Source organism: Podarcis filfolensis (assembly GCF_964270895.1).
Source record: "Podarcis filfolensis genome assembly, chromosome: W".
Taxonomy (NCBI): Eukaryota; Metazoa; Chordata; class Lepidosauria; order Squamata; family Lacertidae; genus Podarcis; species Podarcis filfolensis.
The window spans coordinates 17,193,159-17,214,903 of NC_139619.1; the positions used below are offsets into that span (position 1 = coordinate 17,193,159).

General features: G+C 45.5%; 1 protein-coding gene across 2 annotated transcripts in view; it reads right to left on the reverse strand.

Annotated features, from left to right (window-relative positions):
- The window catches only part of LOC310753828 (cullin-4B), a 151,633-nt gene that overhangs the window by 121,985 nt on the left and 7,903 nt on the right, over positions 1-21,745 (reverse strand). For both annotated transcript variants that reach the window (XM_083595178.1, XM_083595179.1), the window contains 7 exons: positions 19,878-19,981; positions 16,025-16,094; positions 12,764-12,837; positions 9,911-10,073; positions 9,725-9,814; positions 7,996-8,078; positions 7,051-7,118 (listed from right to left, as the gene is read on the reverse strand). In XM_083595178.1, the coding sequence (XP_083451304.1) occupies positions 7,051-7,118; positions 7,996-8,078; positions 9,725-9,814; positions 9,911-10,073; positions 12,764-12,837; positions 16,025-16,094; positions 19,878-19,981 (652 nt within the window). The remainder of the gene's footprint in view (positions 1-7,050; positions 7,119-7,995; positions 8,079-9,724; positions 9,815-9,910; positions 10,074-12,763; positions 12,838-16,024; positions 16,095-19,877; positions 19,982-21,745) is intronic.

Genomic DNA, 21,745 nt, shown 5'->3' on the forward strand with positions numbered 1-21,745 from the left:
TATTTATTAATAAGAGTAAATAACTGAGCTAGGGGTTCTGCCCACCAATCTATGAAAGTCTTAAATAATTCTATTGGTAGACCATCTGGCCCTGGTGACTCGCCCAATTTAAAAGTATTAACTATCTCTCGAATTTCCTCCTCTTTCACCCTTGGCCACTCCTCCAGTCTCTCCAGTTTGTTATCATTGGTCTCCTTTCCAATTCAATTCACAGTGCAGGTCACTAAATATGGATATGAAATACTGGGTCCATTTGGATTCTGCAATTGGTGGAACAACTAAATGGTTGCCAGCTTTCAGGCTTCCATACACTAACAACCAAAACTCTTTGTTGTTTTTGTTTTGGATGGAGTCGAGAAATTGGGACCATTTTGGGGAGGCATATTTTTGTTTCTTTTCAGCCAAAATATTATATTTTCCTTTTTAATCAAGGTAGACAGGTTCTACTTTAGTATGGTTATCTCTGAAAATTTGGCGCAATTTTCTTTTAAGTTGAAAACATTCGTCGTTGAACCAGGAACTAGTTCTGTATTTAAATGCCCTGACATTTGGTGGAGTGTTGAGCTCTTCAAACGTTTTGAAAATTTCAGTATATACTTTCAGAATACAAGAATTTATATTCTTTAAATTAGAGAGTACCTGATTTCTAAAATCAACTGTAAGTTTTTGCCCCACTACTACTCATTTCCTGAGACCATTTTAGTTGGATCATTTGCTCATGTTGGCAAAATTTTGTGTTATTCCAATTAGTTGTTTCAAACCTAAATTTAAATTTATAGACATCGACAGTGGTTGGTGATCACTTTCAGTATGCATCCCAATTTTGAAATCCACTATCAGATTTACAATATTGTAAGGGACCAGCATTTAATCAATGACACTACATCCTCAAGGGGAAAACTATGAGAATTCCACTTATCTATCCCCATCTGTTGAGCCATTCACAATTTGTAAATTAAAATTGTTACACAGCTCGAGCAAACATATACCTTCCCTGTTTATAACCTTGTCTCTGGGGAGTCTTCCTATTTTCATTGAATATGCAATATCATTGGTGGTATTCCAATTTAAAGTAGTAAATAATTGTTCATTATCAATTCCCACCCTAGCATTGAAATCGGCTGCTATTATTGAGGTGTTTACTGTAGGTTTTATCAGTCAAATTTTCAATGTAAGAGTTTAATTGTGACCAATTTTCAGCAGAGATAATGTTTGGTGGTGTAGGGGGGATATAGACATTTACAAGCAACAAGATATCATTTTTAGTAGTTAAAAGTAGAACTTGTGCAAGTGACGAGAATTTTTTTAACTGTTTTGACTTCAAACCCTAGATGGTCTTTAATCAGACAGCAAAAACCTGCTTTGGGCCAGCTCTTAGAATTAGGTTTCAATGCAGGAATCATATAAGAGGTAAAACCATTAATTTTGATATCTCTAGTAGACCAGGTTTCTGGTAAAATAATTATATCAAAACCTTCGATGAAATTCATTAAATCTGGGTCTCCACCTTTGCTTCCCCACCCAGCAATGCTCCAGGACAGCAGGTGTAAAGTCTGATTTTGAGTTTGTGACTGGCTGGAAAGATTTAGTCAATCAAGTTCAGTTATTTGATTCAGAGAAATATTTTGTTCTGTGTAAATAGTTTTAACTGTGAAAATGCACTCCTGGCCACTGCGGAAACCTGGGCACCCAGGCTCAGGGTTGAGTCCAGGAGCACACCCAAACTGTTACCCCATCCAACACAGGCTGAATCCCTATGCCCTGTTCTGCCTTCTTCCTGTCCAAGAGCACCTCTGTCTTGTCAGGATTAAGTTTCAATTTGTTTACCCTCATCCAGTCCATTACTGATGACAGAAACCAGTTTAGAACAGAGACAGTTTCCTTTGATTTAGAGGGAAAGGAAAAATAGAACTGGTGTCAGGGAATTGGAGGCAGAGAAGGAGGAGAGTGGGGAGAGAATGGGCACTTACAGAGATCCTGTGCCTTTAATTAGCAGTTGCTCTTCTTCGGACAAGGAAGGAGACAAAGGAAGGAAGGAGCATGCCTGCGTTAGTGGGGAAATTTCACGGGGATCCAGAGGAATATTTGTGATTTAAAACGGAGATGAAGTATGTACTTGAACTGGAGGGGGCTGAGTTTGCTAACGATGCTCAAAGGGTGGCCTTCCTAATTAGCCATTTATCGGGCCCGGCCAAAGATTGGGTCAGGCCACAGATAGCAGCAAATAATGAATCGCTGCGGAATTTGGCAAAGTTCTGGGAGGCAATGGACATCATGTTTTCACATGAAAGCCAAGTAGATATGACTCAGCAGGAGCTCCTGGCTTTGAAACAAGGGAACTTGACTGTGCGTAGTTACTGGTCGCAGTTCGCCATGCTTGTTCACAAATTGGGATGGGAGTTGAATTCAGAGCCCGTGCAGGCTATGTTCAAAGCTGGGCTGAACTCTGAAGTGAAAGATGAGCTTGCCAGGGGGCCCCGTCCCAAAGATATGGACACGCTAGCGAAGGCTGCCGTATCGTTGGGTTTGAGGCAGGAAGCCCGGCTATTGGAGAGAAAGCAGAGCAGAGGCCGGCGTTTCCATGGTGACCACATTCTTGAGATGCCGGCAGCGGCCACTGAAGGTCAACAGCAGCCAGAGCCCATGGAAATTGACTCGGCCCACACGCGGGAACATTCAAAGGCCCAACGGCCGAGCAGTAAAGAGGGAAAGGACTGGCAGACGGCCAAGAAATGTTTTTTATGCCAGAAGCCAGGACACTTTGCCAGAGTGTGTCCGGAGCGTCGTAACTGGCAGGGAATGGTGGGGGCTACTCCACAGGGAGAAGAGGAGGTACCCCAGGTTCAGGGAAACGAGAGGGCCTGGCTGGTGGTGAACCGGGGCAACAGCCAGGCGGCAGCAGCTGCGAAAGGCCCCAGCCAGGACACCCCAAACCAAGCATAGTGTTGGGGGTGGTGCTGGAACTCCCGAACGGCCACGCGATGGAGGTCCATGCGTTAGTGGACTCAGGAGCGAGTGCCAATTTCTTCAGCAGGGAGTTTGCTGCGCAGCACCAATTGCACCTGCAGCCTTTGGATTTTCCGCTGCAAGTGACCACTATTGATGGAAGGGAACTATTGGGAGGGGAAGTGACCCATCAGACCCCTTCCATGAGGATGCGGATTTCCACGCACTCCGAGACCATCGCTTTCCATGTGGCCACGTTGGCGGGCCCGCCCATTATTCTGGGCATGAGCTGGTTGGCCTTGCACGATCCGGTGGTTTCCTGGCATCAGTGGTCCCTGACGTTTGGGTCAGCGCACTGCATGGAGAACTGCCTGGGCATAGAGAGACCTCGAGTGTCAGAGGCCAAGATGGCGGCAACGTGCAAAGGAGGCAAGGGCAGAATCCCTCTGCAATACCGGGACTTACAGGAAGTGTTCAGCAAGAGGGAGGCTGACACGTTACCTCCGCACCAGCCATACGATTGCCAGATCAATCTGATCCCGGGGGCCAAACTGCCGGTGGGGAAGCTGTATTCCATGTCTGAGCAAGAGATGCAGAACTTGAAGGACTTTATCAACAAAAACTTAAAAAGGGGATTCATTAGGGAATCCAAGGCGGCAGGTGGGAGCCCGGTGTTCTTTGTGGACAAGAAGTCAACGAGCGAGAAGAGACTTGTAGTTGACTTTCACATTTTGAACTCCCTGACGGAACCCGTGGCCTTCCCCATGCCGAGAATCAATGACGTTTTGGCAAGAGTGCGGAAAGGAAAAATTTTCACTAAGCTGGACCTCTGGGGGGCGTACAACCTCATCAGAGTGCGAGAGGGCGACGAGTGGAAGACTACCATGTTCACCCCGTTGGGGGCGTTCGAATATCTAGTTATGCCTTTCAGCTTGTAGTGGGAGCTCGTGCTTTCAGGCTTTCATGCACCACGTGCTGGGGCCGTTGCTGTATCTTAATTGTGTTTGTTTCCTGGATGATGTACTGGTGTTCTCTGACAACGAAGAGCAGCACGTAAAGGACGTGCGTCAAGTCCTGAGCAAGCTAAAGGAGAATCGTCTGTGGGTGAAGCTGGAGAAGTGCCAGTTCCACGCGACGGAGGTCGAGTTCCTAGGCTACCGGTTGTCTGATAAGGGCCTGGTCATGGAGCCAGAGAAAGTGAAGACTGTGCTTGAATGGGAGAGCCCTAAGACCAGGAAGGATGTTCAGCAATTCCTGGGCTTCAGCAACTTCTACAGGAAATTCATCAAAAACTTTGCGAAGTTGACGGCGCCCATAACGGACTGTCTTAGTGGTAAGAAAAAGTTTCTATGGACGGAAGCGGCGCAAGAGGGTTTTGAGAGACTTAAGAAGGTTTTTGCGTCCGAGGAGCAACTACTGCACGTCAACCCCGATCGACCGCTGCGGGTGGAAACGGATGTGTCAGATTGGGCCATCGGGGCTGTTCTGCTGCAGCAAGATGCAAAGGGGGAGTGGTGGCCGTGTGCCTTTTTCTCCCGTAAGCTGAAGAAGTCGGAGCTAAACTACACTATCTACAACAAAGAATTGCTTGCGATTGTGGCTGCATTCAAACAATGGAGACATTTCCTGATTGGTGCTAAGCACCAGATTCAGGTGTGCACGGATCACAAGAACCTGGAGTACTGGCGTACGGCACGGGTGCTGTGTCAGAGGCAGATACGCTGGGCGGAGTTTTTTGCCAATTTCAACTTTAAGATTCAGTACGTGCCAGGGGAGCAGAACGCGAGGGCAGATGCGCTTTCTCGAAAAACAGAGTATCTGGTGGAGGAGGGACCTCCAGTTGCCAGATTAATGTTCCCCGAGAACAAGTGGACTTGTGGGGGGGCATTGGTGAAGGACGATGAACTGATGCAACTAATCAGAGACGATGCTTTTGCAAGGCGAAAGATGGACGAGCTAAGGGAAAAGGGGGGAGTTGAGGGGGGTTCTGAAGTGAAAGGGGGGTTTCTGTACTATCGGGGGGCATTGTATATTCCAGGGGAGACCCTGAGAGCCAGAGTCCTCAAGCAACTTCATGACAGCTCCACGGCAGGACATTTTGGGCAACATAAAACCATGCTGTTGGTTACCAGGGAGTTTTAGTGGCCCAAGGTGAGGGAGGATGTAAGAGAATATGTAAGGGGGTGTGACACCTGCCAGAGGGCCAAAGGGGAGAGGGCGGCTCCGTTTTACAACAGTATTTGCGGTGTTATGTCAGTCAGAGGCAGAACGACTGGGTGGACAAACTAGCTCTGGCGGAGTTTGCTTACAATAACGCGGAGAACGTATCCACAGGGATGACTCCGTTCTTCGCCAATCACGGGTGTCACCCCAGGGCCTTTCTGGGGAGGGGAGAGGAGTTGTGGAGTGTGCCTGCCGCAGAACAGTTTGCGGAGGAAATGGAGGCGATTCACCAACAGCTCTAGTTGAACTTGGAGAGGGCCAAGGAAGTTTACAAGAGGGAGGCAGACAAGCATCGGAGACCAGGGGAGGCCATCTGGGTTGGGGACAAGGTATGGTTGTCCACGCAAGGGTTGCCCTGGAAAGGGGGGTGCAAGAAACTCAAACCCAGGAGGGTGGGGCCCTTTGAGGTGATCCAGCAGATCAATCCAGTGGCATTTAAATTAAGGTTGCCTGAGAGCATGAGAATCCATCCCGTATTTCACAGGTCACGGCTGTCGCCCTACAGGGAAGGGGGCATGAGGCAAGGTAGAGGGGGAGGGGAGTTTCCACTGCCCGAAGTTGAGGAGAGAGAGCAGCGCACCAAGGTAACTGACATACTGGACTCTCGTTGGAACGGGGAGGAACTAGAGTATCTTGTGGCTTGGGAAGGCGCCTCCAGTTCAGAAAACACCTGGGTCCCGGCAGATTGCATCACTGATGAGTATCTGGTGGAGGAGTTTCATGATTTATTTCTCGACAAACCCAAACCCCGGGGTAGGTTTTTTCAACAGGTGTTCGGGCTGACGGATGATGAAGAGGACTTCGAGGGATTCCCACCATCAGACGATGAGGAGGGGAACTTGGAAGACGACTACCGAAACGGCCGGAGAACTGCGGGTTTGTGGGAGGGTTGGAGGGAGGTTTTTGAAGATACAGAAGAGGAGGAGGACAGTTTTCTAGGGTTCACCCCCGCCATTCCGGATGAGGGAGGAACGGGAACGGTCAACTCTCCTGCTGAGGAGGAGGAGGAGGAGGGGGCCTTTGGGGAGGGGGTGGATGTCAGGGAGGCAGAGAAGGAGGAGAGGGGGGAGAGAATGGGCACTTACAGAGATCCTGTGCCTTTAATTAGCAGTTGCTCTTCTTCGGACGAGGAAGGAGACAAAGGGCTGTCGGGAGAGAATGAATCTGAGGGGGAGGGCCATTTCCGGGACCCAGCCACTCTCGGAGCAGAGGTAGAAGGGGGGCTGGGCTTAGGAGGTGGATCTGCTGGGGGAAGAAGCGGAAAGAGCCATTTGAGGCAACTGACTGATCGTGATGGTGTCGTTCTTTGAACTCTTGTAAATACTTTGAAGCTGCCAATAAATCTCTGTATATATGGCTGGATTCCGGGATTCTTATCTCAGCTAGCATTCACACCACATTCTCTAACAACTGGTTAGATGCTGTCTACATTAACAGCCATTCAGGAAAAGCAGCTTTCACTCTCTTTGAAAAGCATATTGTCTTTTGGAACACAAAGTGATTTATTACACAGTTTAAAAAGGGAGGAAAGTGAAGTATTTGCTGTTTGCAGAATGTAGCAGTTGATCTGATTCACCCCTTGCCCTCCACAGAAAGATGACATCTGTACTGAAACAACCTGCCTCTTAAATGCCATCTAGAGTTGACATGTTATCATACATACACCCTCCACCCATATTTGCTGTTTTTTGTTTTTAACATCATCAAGTTTTCATTCTGAAAAACATCTGAAGCCACTACTGTGGCTTACCTTTATGATCAGGGTAGGCAAAGGGGATTAAAAAAGTGGCAGCTGAATGGGTTAGTTCCATTCAGCATAGGGAACTGAAAACCCTGAAGAAGCAGAAAACAGAAATATTTCTATAAAAAAAGATAGGTTACCTTTCTGTAGAATGGCTGTTAAATGTTCACCTAGCAGCTGCTTTTCTACAGTAGCAATTAGTGGTTTCCTATCGGAAAAAAGTGTTTAGAATTACATTCCTTTTGCTTGCCCTTTAACCACTTTCAACCCAACTTGAACATCAGGTTGCTTCAAACAGCAACATTCCCAACTACTTCTAACAATGTGTTTATGGCTCACGTGATTTTTGTGTGTGTGGAAAAACTGCTTTTGGTCTCTCCTACCTTCTTTAAAAAATGAAGCTCGATCATCTTCTAGATTCTAGAACAAAGGTAGCCAACATGATACCCTCCACATTTTGAGGGGCTACAACTCCCATCATCCTTGACCACTGGCTTCGCTGGCTGGGGCTGATGGGAGTTGAGAATCCAACATCAAAAAGGCACCACTTTGGGTATCCTCAATCCACAGCTAGTAGCAGCTGAAGAGACATAACACTACTGGGTGGTGCTTTGCAGGGTACAATACAACCAGGCCCATCCAAGGAATGTACAATTTTACCACTCAGAGCTCCTTTGAGAGGAAGGGCAGGACAGAAATTTAATAAATAAAATTTCCATATAGAAGATAGCAAAAGGAGAGGCAAGAGCAGGGCCTAAGATGGCAGCCATATGATGATTTTTGGAACAACTATGGACACAAATAGATATTTTTAAATAAAGACATGAATATGGAAGCAAGATTTGGTAGCATCCAATTTATTCTCAGAGCTTGTTTAAGTTTTGCATGGTTTGAATTGATGGAGTCAACTCTTCTTCTTTTGGAAACTATACTATTTATGTGAACAAACCCATGTAATGTGGCCTTGTCTGACATTATTCTTTACATATAGGAAATGAACCCACACTGGCAAAAAGCAGTGGTGGAATGAGGAGTCCAACATGAACAGCTTTAACACACCAGGTTGAGGGTGTCTACACACTTACTGAGTGCTTTGATCCAAGTAAGTGATAATCCTGTCTGTTTCTTCCTCCAAGCGTTTGTTGACATGATGGAGGTATTCTGGAACCTGTCAGAGTCAGTAAGTTATGGAGAAAAGCTAAATAAGACAAATCCTTTGGAGGGGATTTATTATATCTGGTCATATTAGTGCTGTAATACTTTGCAGGCATACCTAGTTTTATTGTGCATCATTTTATTGTACTTCACAGATGATGTTCATTATGAGGACGCATCTGCAGGCAGCCCGGCTGCTTCCAGGGAAAGGAAGCCCTCTGCTGCCACCACCCCTCTTCTGGCCATGGGAGTGGAGCTTAATCCGCTCCACTTCCCAGTGGGGAGGAGTTGCGGTGGACCACATGACCACCCACTCCCCTCCGGGGACGGGGGACAAAGTCCTGCATCCCCCGGAGGTTCTCAGCCATGTCATTCGCCTGCCAACCAATCCGCTGGCTGGGGGGCGTGGCCAGGCCCCATTTAACTGAGGCACAAGCCCAAGAGATTCCTCTTGGCTCACTTCCTCTATCTCCCGCCCTCCCTCCCTATTATCAGGTTTCAAATTTGGCCTTGCTATGGACCTTGGTTGGTCGCCGTTGAGGGGCCTGGTAGGAATTTTTCCACTTGGCAAATTGGCATGGGCCATTTGGTTTTTGCCTACCTCGTAGCAATCGTCACAACTTTGTAAGGTTTGGCGGTTAGGCATTGGTTGATCTTATAATGGGGGAGGGGAGGTGTGGCCAACAACTGCCCCTCCAAGCTTAAGGGTATTCCGTTAAAGGAAATCGGGTGTGTGGATCTTGTCCGAAGTCCAGGGCTGGGCTAGGGCCATGCCACGACCCCATCGGGAACCCAGGGGGAGCTCGAGTTGGTTTGCATCGACGGGGCTCCCCCTACCAGTGGTTGACCCTTACTGGACTCCCTGCGTGACAGGCAAGAGTCAGATATAGTCGGGTCAGTTCCAATGCCTAAGCCAATACCGCTCACATTCTGTAACCAATAAAAGGTAAAGCGCTCATCTCGCTTTATTGGCTGAGGGAGCCGGCGTACAGCTTCCAGGTCATGTGGCCAGCATGACTAAGCCGCTTCTGGCGAACCAGAGCAGCGCACGGAAACACCGTTTACCTTCCCACCGGAGCGGTACCTATTTATCTACTTGCACTGACGTGCTTTCGAACTGCTAGGTTGACAGGAGCAGGGACTGAGCAACGGGAGCTCACCCCGTCGCGGGGATTCGAACCGCCAACCTTCTGATCGAAAAGTCCTAGGCTCTGTGGTTTAACCCACAGCGCCACCCGCGTCCCTCTGTAACCAATAAAGTTGTGACCTAAATTTGCCCAATAACATTATCCTAATATCTGTGTCCTAGTGTCTTATTCATCAATGAGGGGGTCGTCTCGGGGTCTCGACACGCAACTAGGGCTGGAGGCGGGATTTTCTCCTCCTGAGCCAAGAGTAGAGGGGCTGGCTTAATAGACTACAGTATAGTGTAAGCATAATTTTATATGCACTGAGAAACAAAAAAATGTGTGACTCACTTTATTGTGCTATTCGCTTTATTGTGGTGGTGTGGAACTGAACCCACAATATATCTGAGTTATGCCTGTATTGTAGTCCCTATCAGCAGGGCAAAACACATCATGGGAGCTCCTGTTCTGCCCTCATAATCAAGAGATTAATATCCTCATGGTGCCCATGAACAGTAAGGTAATAAAATACCTCTCTCTCTTGCATAAGCCTCTGTCCTTCTGCTGCATATAAGCGATTCGTTTCTTCTAAGAATCTGTGCTCAAAAGAATCCTGATAAATCTGGGGAAAACAGAAATGAGTCATTTCCTTAGGATGCTCTCATAGTTTCCTTTGAAATATTATACAGGTTAAACATGGTGGGGATCCCTGACTCACCTGAAGATCTGAAAGCATGCTGAGGAGGCTGCGAAGCAGGCTCCTGTCAATAGCCTCACCATTTCTCTCTCGCTTAGTCAACAGAAGAATGCCATCAATGGTCTTGTTTTGGACTTTCTGATCGCTAATTATATGTGCCCTAAACAATTCTAGCCCCATATCCCTGAAAATAAGGAAATAATGATAAAGAATCAAAGTTCAACACAGGGAGGCAGCATATTGGATACCTTTGCATCCATTTATTCAGGACTGATCAGGTGTTACTTTCTGAATACTGTGTAAGAAAAATTAAGTTCCTGGCTCTTTTGTGCACACATGACCTGACCCGATTATCATGCCTTCTCATATTGGGTTCAGCAACTTGTGTCTGACCAGGCTTCAGTCATTAATTATGCAGACTTTTAACTGATCTACACAAATGTCCATAGCAAGCTCTTACTAGAGGGAACAATCTTATTTGCACATTTTCCTGAGAACCCCAAAATGTGTGTAAATCCAGTTAAGGGCATCTATATATGTATTCATATAAATTGAAATTTGGATAAATACATAAACACTAGGAACTATTCCAAGGTTAAATTGTGAATGGGCTTTAAAAGATTTAAAAAACAGTTGGTTGGGGGAGAAAAGAACAGGAGTCCTCCCGGAACTTAATACTAGTAGCAAATTCAAGTTTAATGCAAGCAATAGGGTTGGAACACAACTTAGTTTGTTCCTTCCGTGAGTGGTATGATAAACTGGGGTCCAGCCCAATGTGTACCACTTCTAGAGATACTGCACTGGTAAAACAAGGCTCTAAACCAAACTCTAACACAGAGTGTTCTTGTAACACTCATTGTGGAAAAGATTTTAAATAAATACATAGACAATATGCAGAGTGCTGAGGGCATTACCCAAAGATCTGCATTTTGTTAAGCATACATAATTACAAAGTAAAAAACAACAACAGTCAATTGTTTCAGATTTACAGCATTCTACATTGGCATCACCTGTTTTAAAATCTCAGACTAAACTGCTATTTGTTTTTGTCCATGGCCCTGTTTATACTTCATAAAGGTAAAAGTACCCCTGACCATTAGGTCCAATCGCGGATGACTCTGGGGTTGCGGCGCTCATCTTGCTCTATAGGCTGAGGGAACAGATGTTTGTCCGCAGACAGCTTCCAGGTCATGTGGCCAGCATGACTAAGCTGCTTCTGGCGAATCAGAGCAGCACACGGAAACGCCTTTTACCTTCCCGCCGAAGCGATACCTATTTATCTACTTGCACTTTGACATGCTTTCAAACTGCTAGGTTGGCAGGAGCTGGGACCGAGCAACAGGAGCTCACCCCATCGCGGGGATTCGAACCATAATTAATGGTTGATTGTGAACACCTAAATCTTGATTGTTTTGTTCCTGGCTGGCTGTAAGTGCGCAGAGGAAACAAACCACAATTCCTTTCTTAGCATTATACCTGAACCAGAGATTATGGTTTGTTTTGCTCAAACAAACCATGTTTGAGAAGTCAATAACAAAAGACACAACACTGACTGTGGTTTGTTTCTCTCCACTGCTAGCAGAGAAATATGAAGCAAGTGTAATTGGCTCATTCGTGACAAATGTGTGGTGTGTGGCTTATTCTTATATATGAACATGGTGTCTGAAGACAGAGACAGTTTTGCCAAGCTGGTTCTTGATGGCTCAGTCATTCCCAACATGTAGCACTGCTGCCATTCTTGGTCTCCAATCAATATACACAATGACCTCCTTCACTGCCATGGAGATTCTCTATACTTTCCAGATCTGAGCTTCTTGGTTTAGCTTAACTTTATCTTTAAAGTACCACACCCACATCCCTTATGAAAATCTGGGGGTGAGACAGCAAAGAAAACACATAAACCAGCCATGTTGCAAAGATTCTCTATTCTCTGTCAGTTTGTCATCTATCAGAATGAAAGGGAATAATTTAAGAAGAGCCTGCTGAATCAGGCCCATAACCCATCTAGCCCAGCATCCTGTTCCCACAGTGGCCAACCAGATGCCTGCGGGAATCCCGCAAACAGGATTCAAGCACAAGAGCATTCTCCTCTCCTCTGGTTTCCAGCAACTGGTATTCAGAAGCATTGCTGCCTCCAACTGTGGCGATAGAGCATACCCACTGTGGCTAGTAGCCATTGATAGCCCTCTCCTCCATGAATTTGTCTACTCCTCTTTTAAAGTCATCCAAGTTGGGGGCCATCACTACTTCCTGAGGGAACAAGTTCCATAGTTTAACTAACAACATTCAGCTTCATTGGATGCCCATGAGTTCTAGTGTTACGAGGAAGATAAACTTCTCCCTATCCACTTTCTCCATGTCATGCATAATTTTATAAATTTCTATCATGTCACCTCCTACTTGCTTTTTCTAGAAACTAAGAAGTCCCAAATGCTACAACCTTTATTCATAGGGGAGACACTCCATCCCATTTAATCATTTTCTGAACTTTTCCCAACTGCATAATATCATTTTTGAGGTGAGGCAACCAGAATTGTACACAGTATTCCAACTGTGGTCACCCCACAGATTTGTATAAAGGTATTATGATATTGGCAGTTTTATTTTCAATTCCTTTCCTGATGATCCCTAGCATGTAATTTGCCTTTTTCCACAACTGCCGCATAATGAGTAGACATCTACTGATACTTGAGGGGACTCCATTTTTTCCTTCTTTCCATTCAGAGAACTGTTCAATTATTCTTATTTTTTGCTTCCTGCAACTTAACCAATTCCTGATCCCCAAGAGGACCACTCCTCTTATTCCTTGACTGAATACATATTTTAACAGAGCATCTAAAAGTCTAACATCAATACTTCTCTTTTCTTCCTCACCAAATTGATGGCAGCGTTGAATTTTGAAGAACATATGTTCGATCCAGGAACAAAAAGATACTTCTAATGATTATCTGCAAGGGAGGAGGGAAAACAAAAATCAAGCCATAAACACATTGACCAGTTTATATGCTATGTCTACCATTATGTATCCATCTCAATATCATTCTTGTGCCCCAATCCTAAATATGCTTACTTGGAAGGAAAGGCCACCAATTTTAACGGGACTTGCTTCCAAATAGGCCTGCTTACTGACTGCAACTTTAGAAAGTCAAGTATATGAACTGACCACCTCCTCCCTCTTGCTCTATTCATGTTCTTTAAGATGAATGGTGCACATCCTCTTAATTGCCCCATCAATGTGTATGCTTCCACAACCAGGTCAGGTTAAGAGACAATAGCTGCCCCACTTCCCTTCACCAGGAGAAACTTCATTCCCTCCACATACTGAGATGTGGATAAATTTTAATCTATTTCTTCATATGATATCTTAATGAAATGCTTCTTCAATATGCTTTTATGGCATTGCCTTTTTAAGCTGCTGAGATCCGTCCCAATAAAGGTTCTCTTAATAAGACTGAAATATGCTGCATAACTCCTAGGGGTTCTATGTTCCCTGGCTGTATAACAGAGTCTGTATTCTAAGTCACACAAACTGTCTCTAAGAGTTGCAAAATGAATGCCTAGCCATCAGGTCACAAAAGCAATACAACAAAAAATAAGTCTTAAATACAAATTGCAAGCATCATTACCTGACACTGGTACAAAACAAAAAGTTGTATTTGCCTAAATATCAGTGAGCAGAAAGCTTGTGTGTGTCAGTATTGTAATGTCTCATTCTCACATTGCATAATGTTGTTGGTTGCTTTTAATTACTTAATTGATGTATGAGTATGGAAACTATTTAAATGTCTCCTCCCTCTCTCTGGTCTCTGCTGAAAAAGAGGGATGTGAGAGTTGTCTTGCTGTTTTGTTATTTGCTTTATAAATAAAACCTTTGATGTTACTATTCCAACCACAGTTGCTTCTGCTGCATTCTGCTGTAAAGGACTGAGTTTACTACAGTGATACCTCGGGTTACATATGCTTCAGGTTACATACAGGTTAAACTCAGAAAACTAGAATATTGTGGAAAAGTTCATTTATTTCAGTAATTCAACTTGAAAGGTGAAACTAATATATGAGATAGACTCATGACATAACAAAGCGAGATATGTCAAGCCTTTATTTGTTATAATTGTGATATTATGGGGTACAGCTGATACAAACCCCAAATAAACAATCTCAGAAAATAAGAATATTGTGAAAAGGTGCAGTAGCTATTCAATCCATAACACCTGCAATGGGTTCAGTAGGAAGCACAATCATGGGGAAGGCTGCTGACCTGACAGTTGTGCAGAAAGCCATCATTGAGACCCTCCATAAGGAGGGAAAGCCTCAAACAGTAATTGCAGAAGAAGTTGGATGTTCCCAAAGTGCTGTATCAAAGCACATTAATGGAAAGTTATGCGGAAGGGAAAAGTGTGGAAGAAAAAGGTGCACAAGAAGCAGGGATGACCACAGCCTAGAGAGAATTGTCAGGAAAAGACCATTCAAACGTGTTGGGGACTTTCACAAGGAGTGGACTGAGGCTGGAGTTAGTGCATCAAGAGCCACCACACACAGAAGGATCCTGGAGCTGGGCTTCAAATGTCATATTCCTCTTGTCAAGCCGCTCCTGAACAAGAAACGACATCAGAAGCATCTTGCCTGGGCTAAAGGAAAAAAAAAAAAAAAGAACTGGTCTGTTGCTCAGTGGTCCCAAGTCCTCTTTTCTGATGAGAGCAGCTTTTGCATCTCATTTGGAAACTAAGGACCCAGAGTCTGGAGGAAGAATGGGGAGGCACACAATGCCAGATGCTTGAAGTCCAGTGTGAAGTGTTGATTTGGGGAGCCATGCCATCAGCTGGCGTTGGTCCACTGTGCTTCATTAAGTCCAGGGTCAACGCAGCCGTCTACCAGGAGATTTTGGAGCACTTCATGCTTCCTTCTGCAGACGAGCTTTATGGGGATGCTGATTTCATTTTCCAGCAGGAATTGGCACCTGCCCACACTGCCAAAAGTACCAAAACCTGGTTCAATGCCCATGGGATTATTGTGCTTGATTGGCCAGCAAACTCGCCTGACCTGAACCCCATAGAGAATCTATGGGACATTGCCAAGAGAAAGATGAGAGACATGAGACCGAGCAATGCAGAAGAGCTGAAGGCTGCTATTGAAGCATCCTGGTCTTCCATAACACCTCAGCAGTGCCACGGGCTGATAGCATCCATGCCACGCCGCATTGAGGCAGTAATTGATGCAAAAGGGGCCCAAACCAAGTACTGAGTACATATGCATGCTTCTACTTCTCAGAGGTCCAATATTGCTCTATTTGCAGTCCTTGTTTTGCTGATTTCATTTAATATTCTAATTTTCTGAGATTGTTAATTTGGGGTTTTCATCAGCTGTACGCCACATGTCATGAGTCTATCTCATATATTAGTTTCACCTTTTAAGTTGAATTACTGAAATAAATGAATGAACTTTTCCACGATATTCTAATTTTCCGAGTTTTACCTGTACGCTTCAGGTTACAGACTCCACTAACCCAGAAATATTACCTCGGGTTAAGAACTTTGCTTCAGGATGAGAACAGAAATCGTGCAGCGGTGGCACAGCGGCAGCAGGAGGCCCCATTAGCTAAAGTGGTACTTCAGGTTAAGAACAGTTTCAGGTTAAGAACAGACCTCCAGAACGAATTAAGTTCTTAACCCGAGGTACCACTGTATCTGCAAATGGGCGTTTAATCCTCAGTGTGTGTGTGTGTGCGTGTCCAATTATCTTGCCCCCCCCCCTGCAGCTATCTCTGACCCTTGGAAAGCTGCTCAAGATAGTCTATGGACCCCTAGAGCCAGTTTTCAGGGAGCTGCAAATGGGGGGGAGCCATCTTTGGATCCAAGCTCACATACCGAATTTTTTGCTCTATAAGACTCACTTTTCCCCTCCTAAAAAGTAAGGGGAAATGTGTGTACGTCTTATGGAGCGAATGCAGGCTGCACAGCTATCCCAGAAACCAGAACAGCAAGAGGGATTGCTGCTTTCACTGTTCTGGCTTCCAAGATTCAGAATATTTTTTTTTCTTGTTTTCCTCCTCCAAAAACTAGGTGCGTCTTGTGGTCTGGTGCGTCTTATAGAGCGAAAAATACAGCAAATATTATTTGAAAGAAAAATAAGCCTTACCATTTGTCTACAGTGGTCTTGCCAACATTTGTCTATTTTCTTGAGAAAAAGAACACTGTCCAATGAATCCATGAGGAAGAAGTTAAGAATATTTAACACAATAATTGAGACAACACCAGCACCTGATGATACTGTTCTTCTGCATCATTGCTAGAAAATTCATTTTGAAACAAAAGAAACTGTCAAACCCTATTTTAAAGCCTTTGTTAGTTTAGGATATGGCTATGCAAAAGATGTTCACCTAAAAACAGCTAAAAGCATAGAGACCAGAACAATTACCCCACAATTCAAATCTAAAGGTGTACTATGTTGGTGGCACGTTGCCACTAAAATCAGTAGTAGAGTCATGAAATAAGTTAGCTAATCTTCCAAGTTATTTGTTAAAAATTGATGTTAATACCCATAATTTATTCAAAACTTTGTAATCCTGCAATATTGTAAGCATGCGCACAGCCTCAGGGTTATGAACATCAAATCCTGCCTCCCTTGCTCCTTATTGTTTCAAAAGTCCTTATATTAGAGCCCAAACAGACTTTTAAGACCCATCCTACAGTTTAACAGGGGAGATGCTCAGATGGAAAGAGAGAAACACTGATGTGTGCATCTCTCTGGATTTCAACCATTATAAAAATGAAGGTCAAAGAGGCTCTTTAGGTACTGAAAAGTCAAGGCTTCCTGGAGCTTTTGGCTGAACACAACCCCAATACTACAAATTCCTATATTTTAAAACTTCAGGGAACATGTCCTTATGAAGCTTGGGGGTATGCAGCTTGGGGGTACTTCCAGATACATTGCTGTCACTGGAGGTTCAGGTGGCCTTGGTGGTACAGACTGCCTTCCATCAGCTGAACCCAGCTGAACCCCTATCTAGACAGGGATAGCCTAATTTCTGTTGTCTATGCTCTGGTAACATCTAGGTTAGATTGCTATAACATGTTATATGTGGGGCTGCCTATGAAGACAGTTCAGAAACTTCAGCTGGTGCAGAATTCAGTGACCAGTTTGCTCACCGGGGCCAATCCGTTTCCAGGCCCAATTCAAAGCGCTGGTTTTGACCTATAAGCCTGAAATGGCTCAGGACCACAATACATCAAGGACCGCTTCTCCCCATATGAACCGACTCAGATCATCTGTGGCCCGTTTTTGAGTGCCTGCTTCTTGTGTTGCCACCCTCCAGGCAATGGGACTTTTCCGTGGTGGTTCCCCATTTGTGGAATGGTCTCCCCATATCTTTAAGTGCCAGGCAAAAACACTGCTTTTCAACAAGGTATTTGGCTGTTAAACAAACTATGGGATCTCAATGTAGTCCAGCAAGTCCAAAATTGTCATATTTTTTTTTGAAATTTCAAACACTCATAACTCAAAAATGGGATGAGATATAAAAATTAACATTTTAGATTTAAACTTAGTTCTGATCGTTATCGTTCAACAAGTGTACAAAATTTTAAGAAAATTGGACATGATGTAAAAAAAAATCATTTAAAAAATGGACCACTTGATATGGAATGACCCTGTTATGCATTTTGTGCTTTTATGTTGCAAACTGTCCTGTGATCTTTGGATGAAGGGTGATAAGTAAATTAAATAGATAAATAAAAACAATAATGTTAATAATAATAGAGGTTCGCATAGTACAAGTAAAAAACAACAAGAACCCAAACACACACACTGCGTGTATAGAGTGACATGCATGTTTCTCTGAATTGGGACTTATATTGGTAGGAAAATTATTACAAGAACATGCTGTATAGAAGGCTGCAGAGTGGCTTGTTACCAAAAGTAGATCTGTCTCCTGTTGAAACATTAAAACAAACAATTTGAATATTAATCTCTTCAAGCTTCCTTTGTTTAACCCCTATTTCAAGCAACTGTAATGTATAGTAGTGGGTGGCATTGCCAGTATCTCAGATAATAAGGTTAACTAGGGTTGCCATATGTCCGGATTTTCCCAGACACGCCCTCTTTTTCAGGCTTAAAATTTATGTCTGGGCAGAATTTTAGAATGTGGCAAAATGTCTGGGGTTTTTTGTCAACATCCTCCAAGCCTCGTCCCTTGGAGTGCGAGCACTCTCTTGCCCATCCCGTCCCTAGGCGTGCCAGCCTGTGTGTTTGTGTGCATGTGAGTGGGGAAGGGGGAGGGGGAGAGGGAGGGGGAAAGAGCAGGAGGAAGGGTAACCGAGAGACAGTCAGCCACCTCTCAGCACCCGACTGTGGCATCACTTCCCAATCAAAGCCCCCTAGGACAAAATCAGTAGCAGCCTTTCTCTCTCGGGCTCTGTCCCCTCCCTCCCCAGGCACACGTCCTCCACAATCCCCTTCCCCCACTCTCTTTTTCCATCCAAAAATCCCTCCCCACGCCGCACAACCACCCTTCTACCCCCTTTTGGGGGGCACCCTCCCAAAAACAAGGCTATCTTTGCCTCAGGGAGACCCTCCTTTCCCCAAACTGGGATTTTTTGATTTAATTATCCCCCCTCCCTCCTTTACTTGCATCTCTGCTGCACATTTTTCCCCAAGTGGGTTTTCTGCTGCAATTTCTGATAGCTCCCCCCTCGCTTGCTCTCCCTTTCTCTGCTGCTGCATTCCCTTGCCCCCCCCCCCATTGTGTGGCTTTTTCAGTCCTTTGCCTCCTGCCTGCAGTCCCCCCACAAGCACTCTCCTCCTCTGGACCCTCTTCCTTTCCTTACCTCTCTCTCCTTCTGTCAGGCTCCATCTTCCTTTATCTCTCCTTTCTCCACTTCCCCGACTCCCTCATCCCTCATCCCTCCAAGGGCTTCCCCCTCCCCCCTCCTCTGTGTCCCTTTTCTCCCCCCTTCAAGTCCAGCGTTCTACCCCCTACACTACGGTGCCTGCCCAGCCTCTGCCTAATGACTTCCTGTGAGTGAGAGCCTCATCCAGAGTCTGTCCATCTCTTTAAACCTCTCTCTGCTCATGCGATCTTCTGTTTATTTTAGGGCCATAGTTTAGTGGCAGAGCATCTGCTCTTAATGCAGAAGGCCCCAGATTCAATCCCCGGCATCTCCAGGTGGGTCTTTGGAAAAGAGTCCCTGCCTGAAACCCTGGAGAGCTGCTGCCAGTCAGTGTAAACAATATTGACCTAGAAGTCGGCAAATTTTGCTCTTCAAAATATGGCAACCCCAAGGTTAACCAACCCTCCCCATTCTGTTTTATTTCTAACCAACAGAATAGTTCAATATTTTCTAATCAGTCTAATAATAATAATAATAACTTTTATTTATACCCTGCCCTCCCTGGCCAGAGCCAGGCTCAGGGCGGCTAACACCAGTAAAATTACAGTAAAAACATAAGGGGGGGAACCAATTTAAAATACAGGTTAAAATGCAATTTAAAATGCAGCCTCATCAAAACCATAAGGGGAGGGAAACATAAGGGTCAGACTGAGTCCAAACCAAAGGCCAGGCGGAACAGCTCTGTCTTGCAGGCCCTGTGGAAAGATGTCAAGTCCCGCAGGGCCCTAGTCTCTTGTGACAGAACGTTCCACCAAGACGGGCCCAGTACTGAAAAGGTCCTAACCCTAGTTGAGACCAATCTAACCACTTTGCGACCTGGGACCTTCAAAATGTTGTCATTTGTGGACCTGAAGGTCCTCCGCGGGGCATACAAGGAGAGGCGGTCCCGTAGGTACGTGGGTCCAATGAGCCTTATGCTACCCCTTTTCAAGGGCCCAGAGTCACATCAGTCATGACACAACCAGCATAAGAATTCACAAGTAATGACTTTGAATGGTTCTTAATCCATGCGATTCTCATATTGCATTTTACAGGACTTCAAAGTGACACACTGAGTGGTGAAACTCTTTTCAGCCACGTTACTTACTACTCAAAAAGGATATTCTCTTAACTGATGGATCTGTGCTTTGATATGGTCTTCACAAATCTGTCTTAATTGCTTGTACAAATTTTCAGAAATCTTATATGAGCAGAGATTTTCAACAGCCTAAAAAAAGAAAAGGATATATGAAAGTAATCCACAAACATTTGCAGAACTCCATCTGCAATATATAGCTTTTTATTTACACGTCAGCTCTCAAAAGAACACAAGCTGAAATTATTTCTTCCAGGTGAGTTTAAAAAAACCAGACCTACCTGATGTGGGGGCATCACCAGACAATTACAAGATCAAAGTTAAGAGTTGTATTCAACACTAGTCCTACTCAGAGCAGACCTACCAAAGTTAACGGATTTGGCTTAGTTTCAGGAATTTCAATGGGTGTGTTCTGAGTAGGACTTAGTTGACTATCACCCTGTGTCAGCAAATGTCTTTACAATATCACCACTAAAAATTATACAGACCTAACATGAAATACAAACAGTAACAAAGAAATATAACAGGTTTTGAGTTTACAGAACTGTTTGTAGTCAATGAAATACAGTGGTGCCTCGCAAGACGAAATTAATTCGTTCCGCAAGTTTTTTCTTCTTGCGAGTTTTTCGTCTTGCGAAGCACGGTTTCCCATAGGAATGCATTGAAAATCAATTAATGCGTTCCTATGGAGACCGCTTGCCAGGCTGGCGGTGCAGAGAAGGGCTTTTCTCCCCACCGCAAGCCTTCAGGACAGGTACGGGAACAGAGGGGAAGGCGCGCAGCGCTTCTCCTCTGTTCCCGGGGCTTGCGGTGGGAGGAGGGTTTTTCCTCCCCACCGCCAACATTCAGAACAGCATTCTGAATGTTGGCGGTGGGGAGGAAAGCCCTCCTCCCACCGCAAGCCTTCAGGACAGGTCCGGGAACAGAGGGGAAGGCGCGCAGCGCTTCTCCTCTGTTCCCGGGGCTTGCGGTGGGAGGAGGGTTTTTCCTCCCCACCGCCAACATTCAGAACAGCATTCTGAATGTTGGCGGTGGGGAGGAAAGCCCTCCTCCCACCGCAAGCCTTCAGGACAGGTCCGGGAACAGAGGGGAAGGCGTGCAGCGCTTCTCCTCTGTTCCCGGGGCTTGCAGTGGGAGGAGGGTTTTTCCTCCCCACCGCCAACATTCAGAACAGCATTCTGAATGTTGGCGGTGGGAAGGAAAACCTTCCTCCCACCGCAAGTCTTCAGGACAGCCATCCGAAGGCTGGCGGTGGGGCGGAGAGACCTCCTCCCGCTGCCAGCCTTCCGAGCAGCCTTCCGAAGGCTGGCGGCGGGAGGAGGTCTCTCCGCCCCACCGCCAGCCTTCAGAAGGCTGCTCGGAAGGCTGGCGGCGGGAGGAGGTCTCTCCGCCCCACCGCCAGCCTTCGGAAGGCTGCTCGGAAGGCTGGCGGCGGGAGGAGGTCTCTCCGCCCCACTGCCAGCCTTCGGAGGAGCCTTCCGAAGGCTGGCGGCGGGAGGAGGTCTCTCCGCCCCACCGCCAGCCTTCGGAGGAGGTCCAAGGAAGCTGCGCTTCCCCGCTGTCCTGGAGATTTCCCTATGGGCTTTCGTCTTGCGAAGGAAGCCCATAGGGAAATTCGTTTTGTGAAGCGCCTCCAAAATGGAAAAACCCTTTCGTCTAGCGGGTTTTTCGTCTTGCGAGGCGTTCGTCTTGCGGGGCACCACTGTATATACTTGAGGCACTGATCTAGAGAAGCACAATCACAAGTAACATAATTTCAAACCATAGCAAAATATCCCTTGTTATTGGCCACTATCCTGAAAATTCTGAGCACACGGGGTGTGATCCAGACACGTTTTTGAGTAAATACAAGGCACTGCTACTTGCATAAATGGAGGAACATGCTCCTCTGATTTT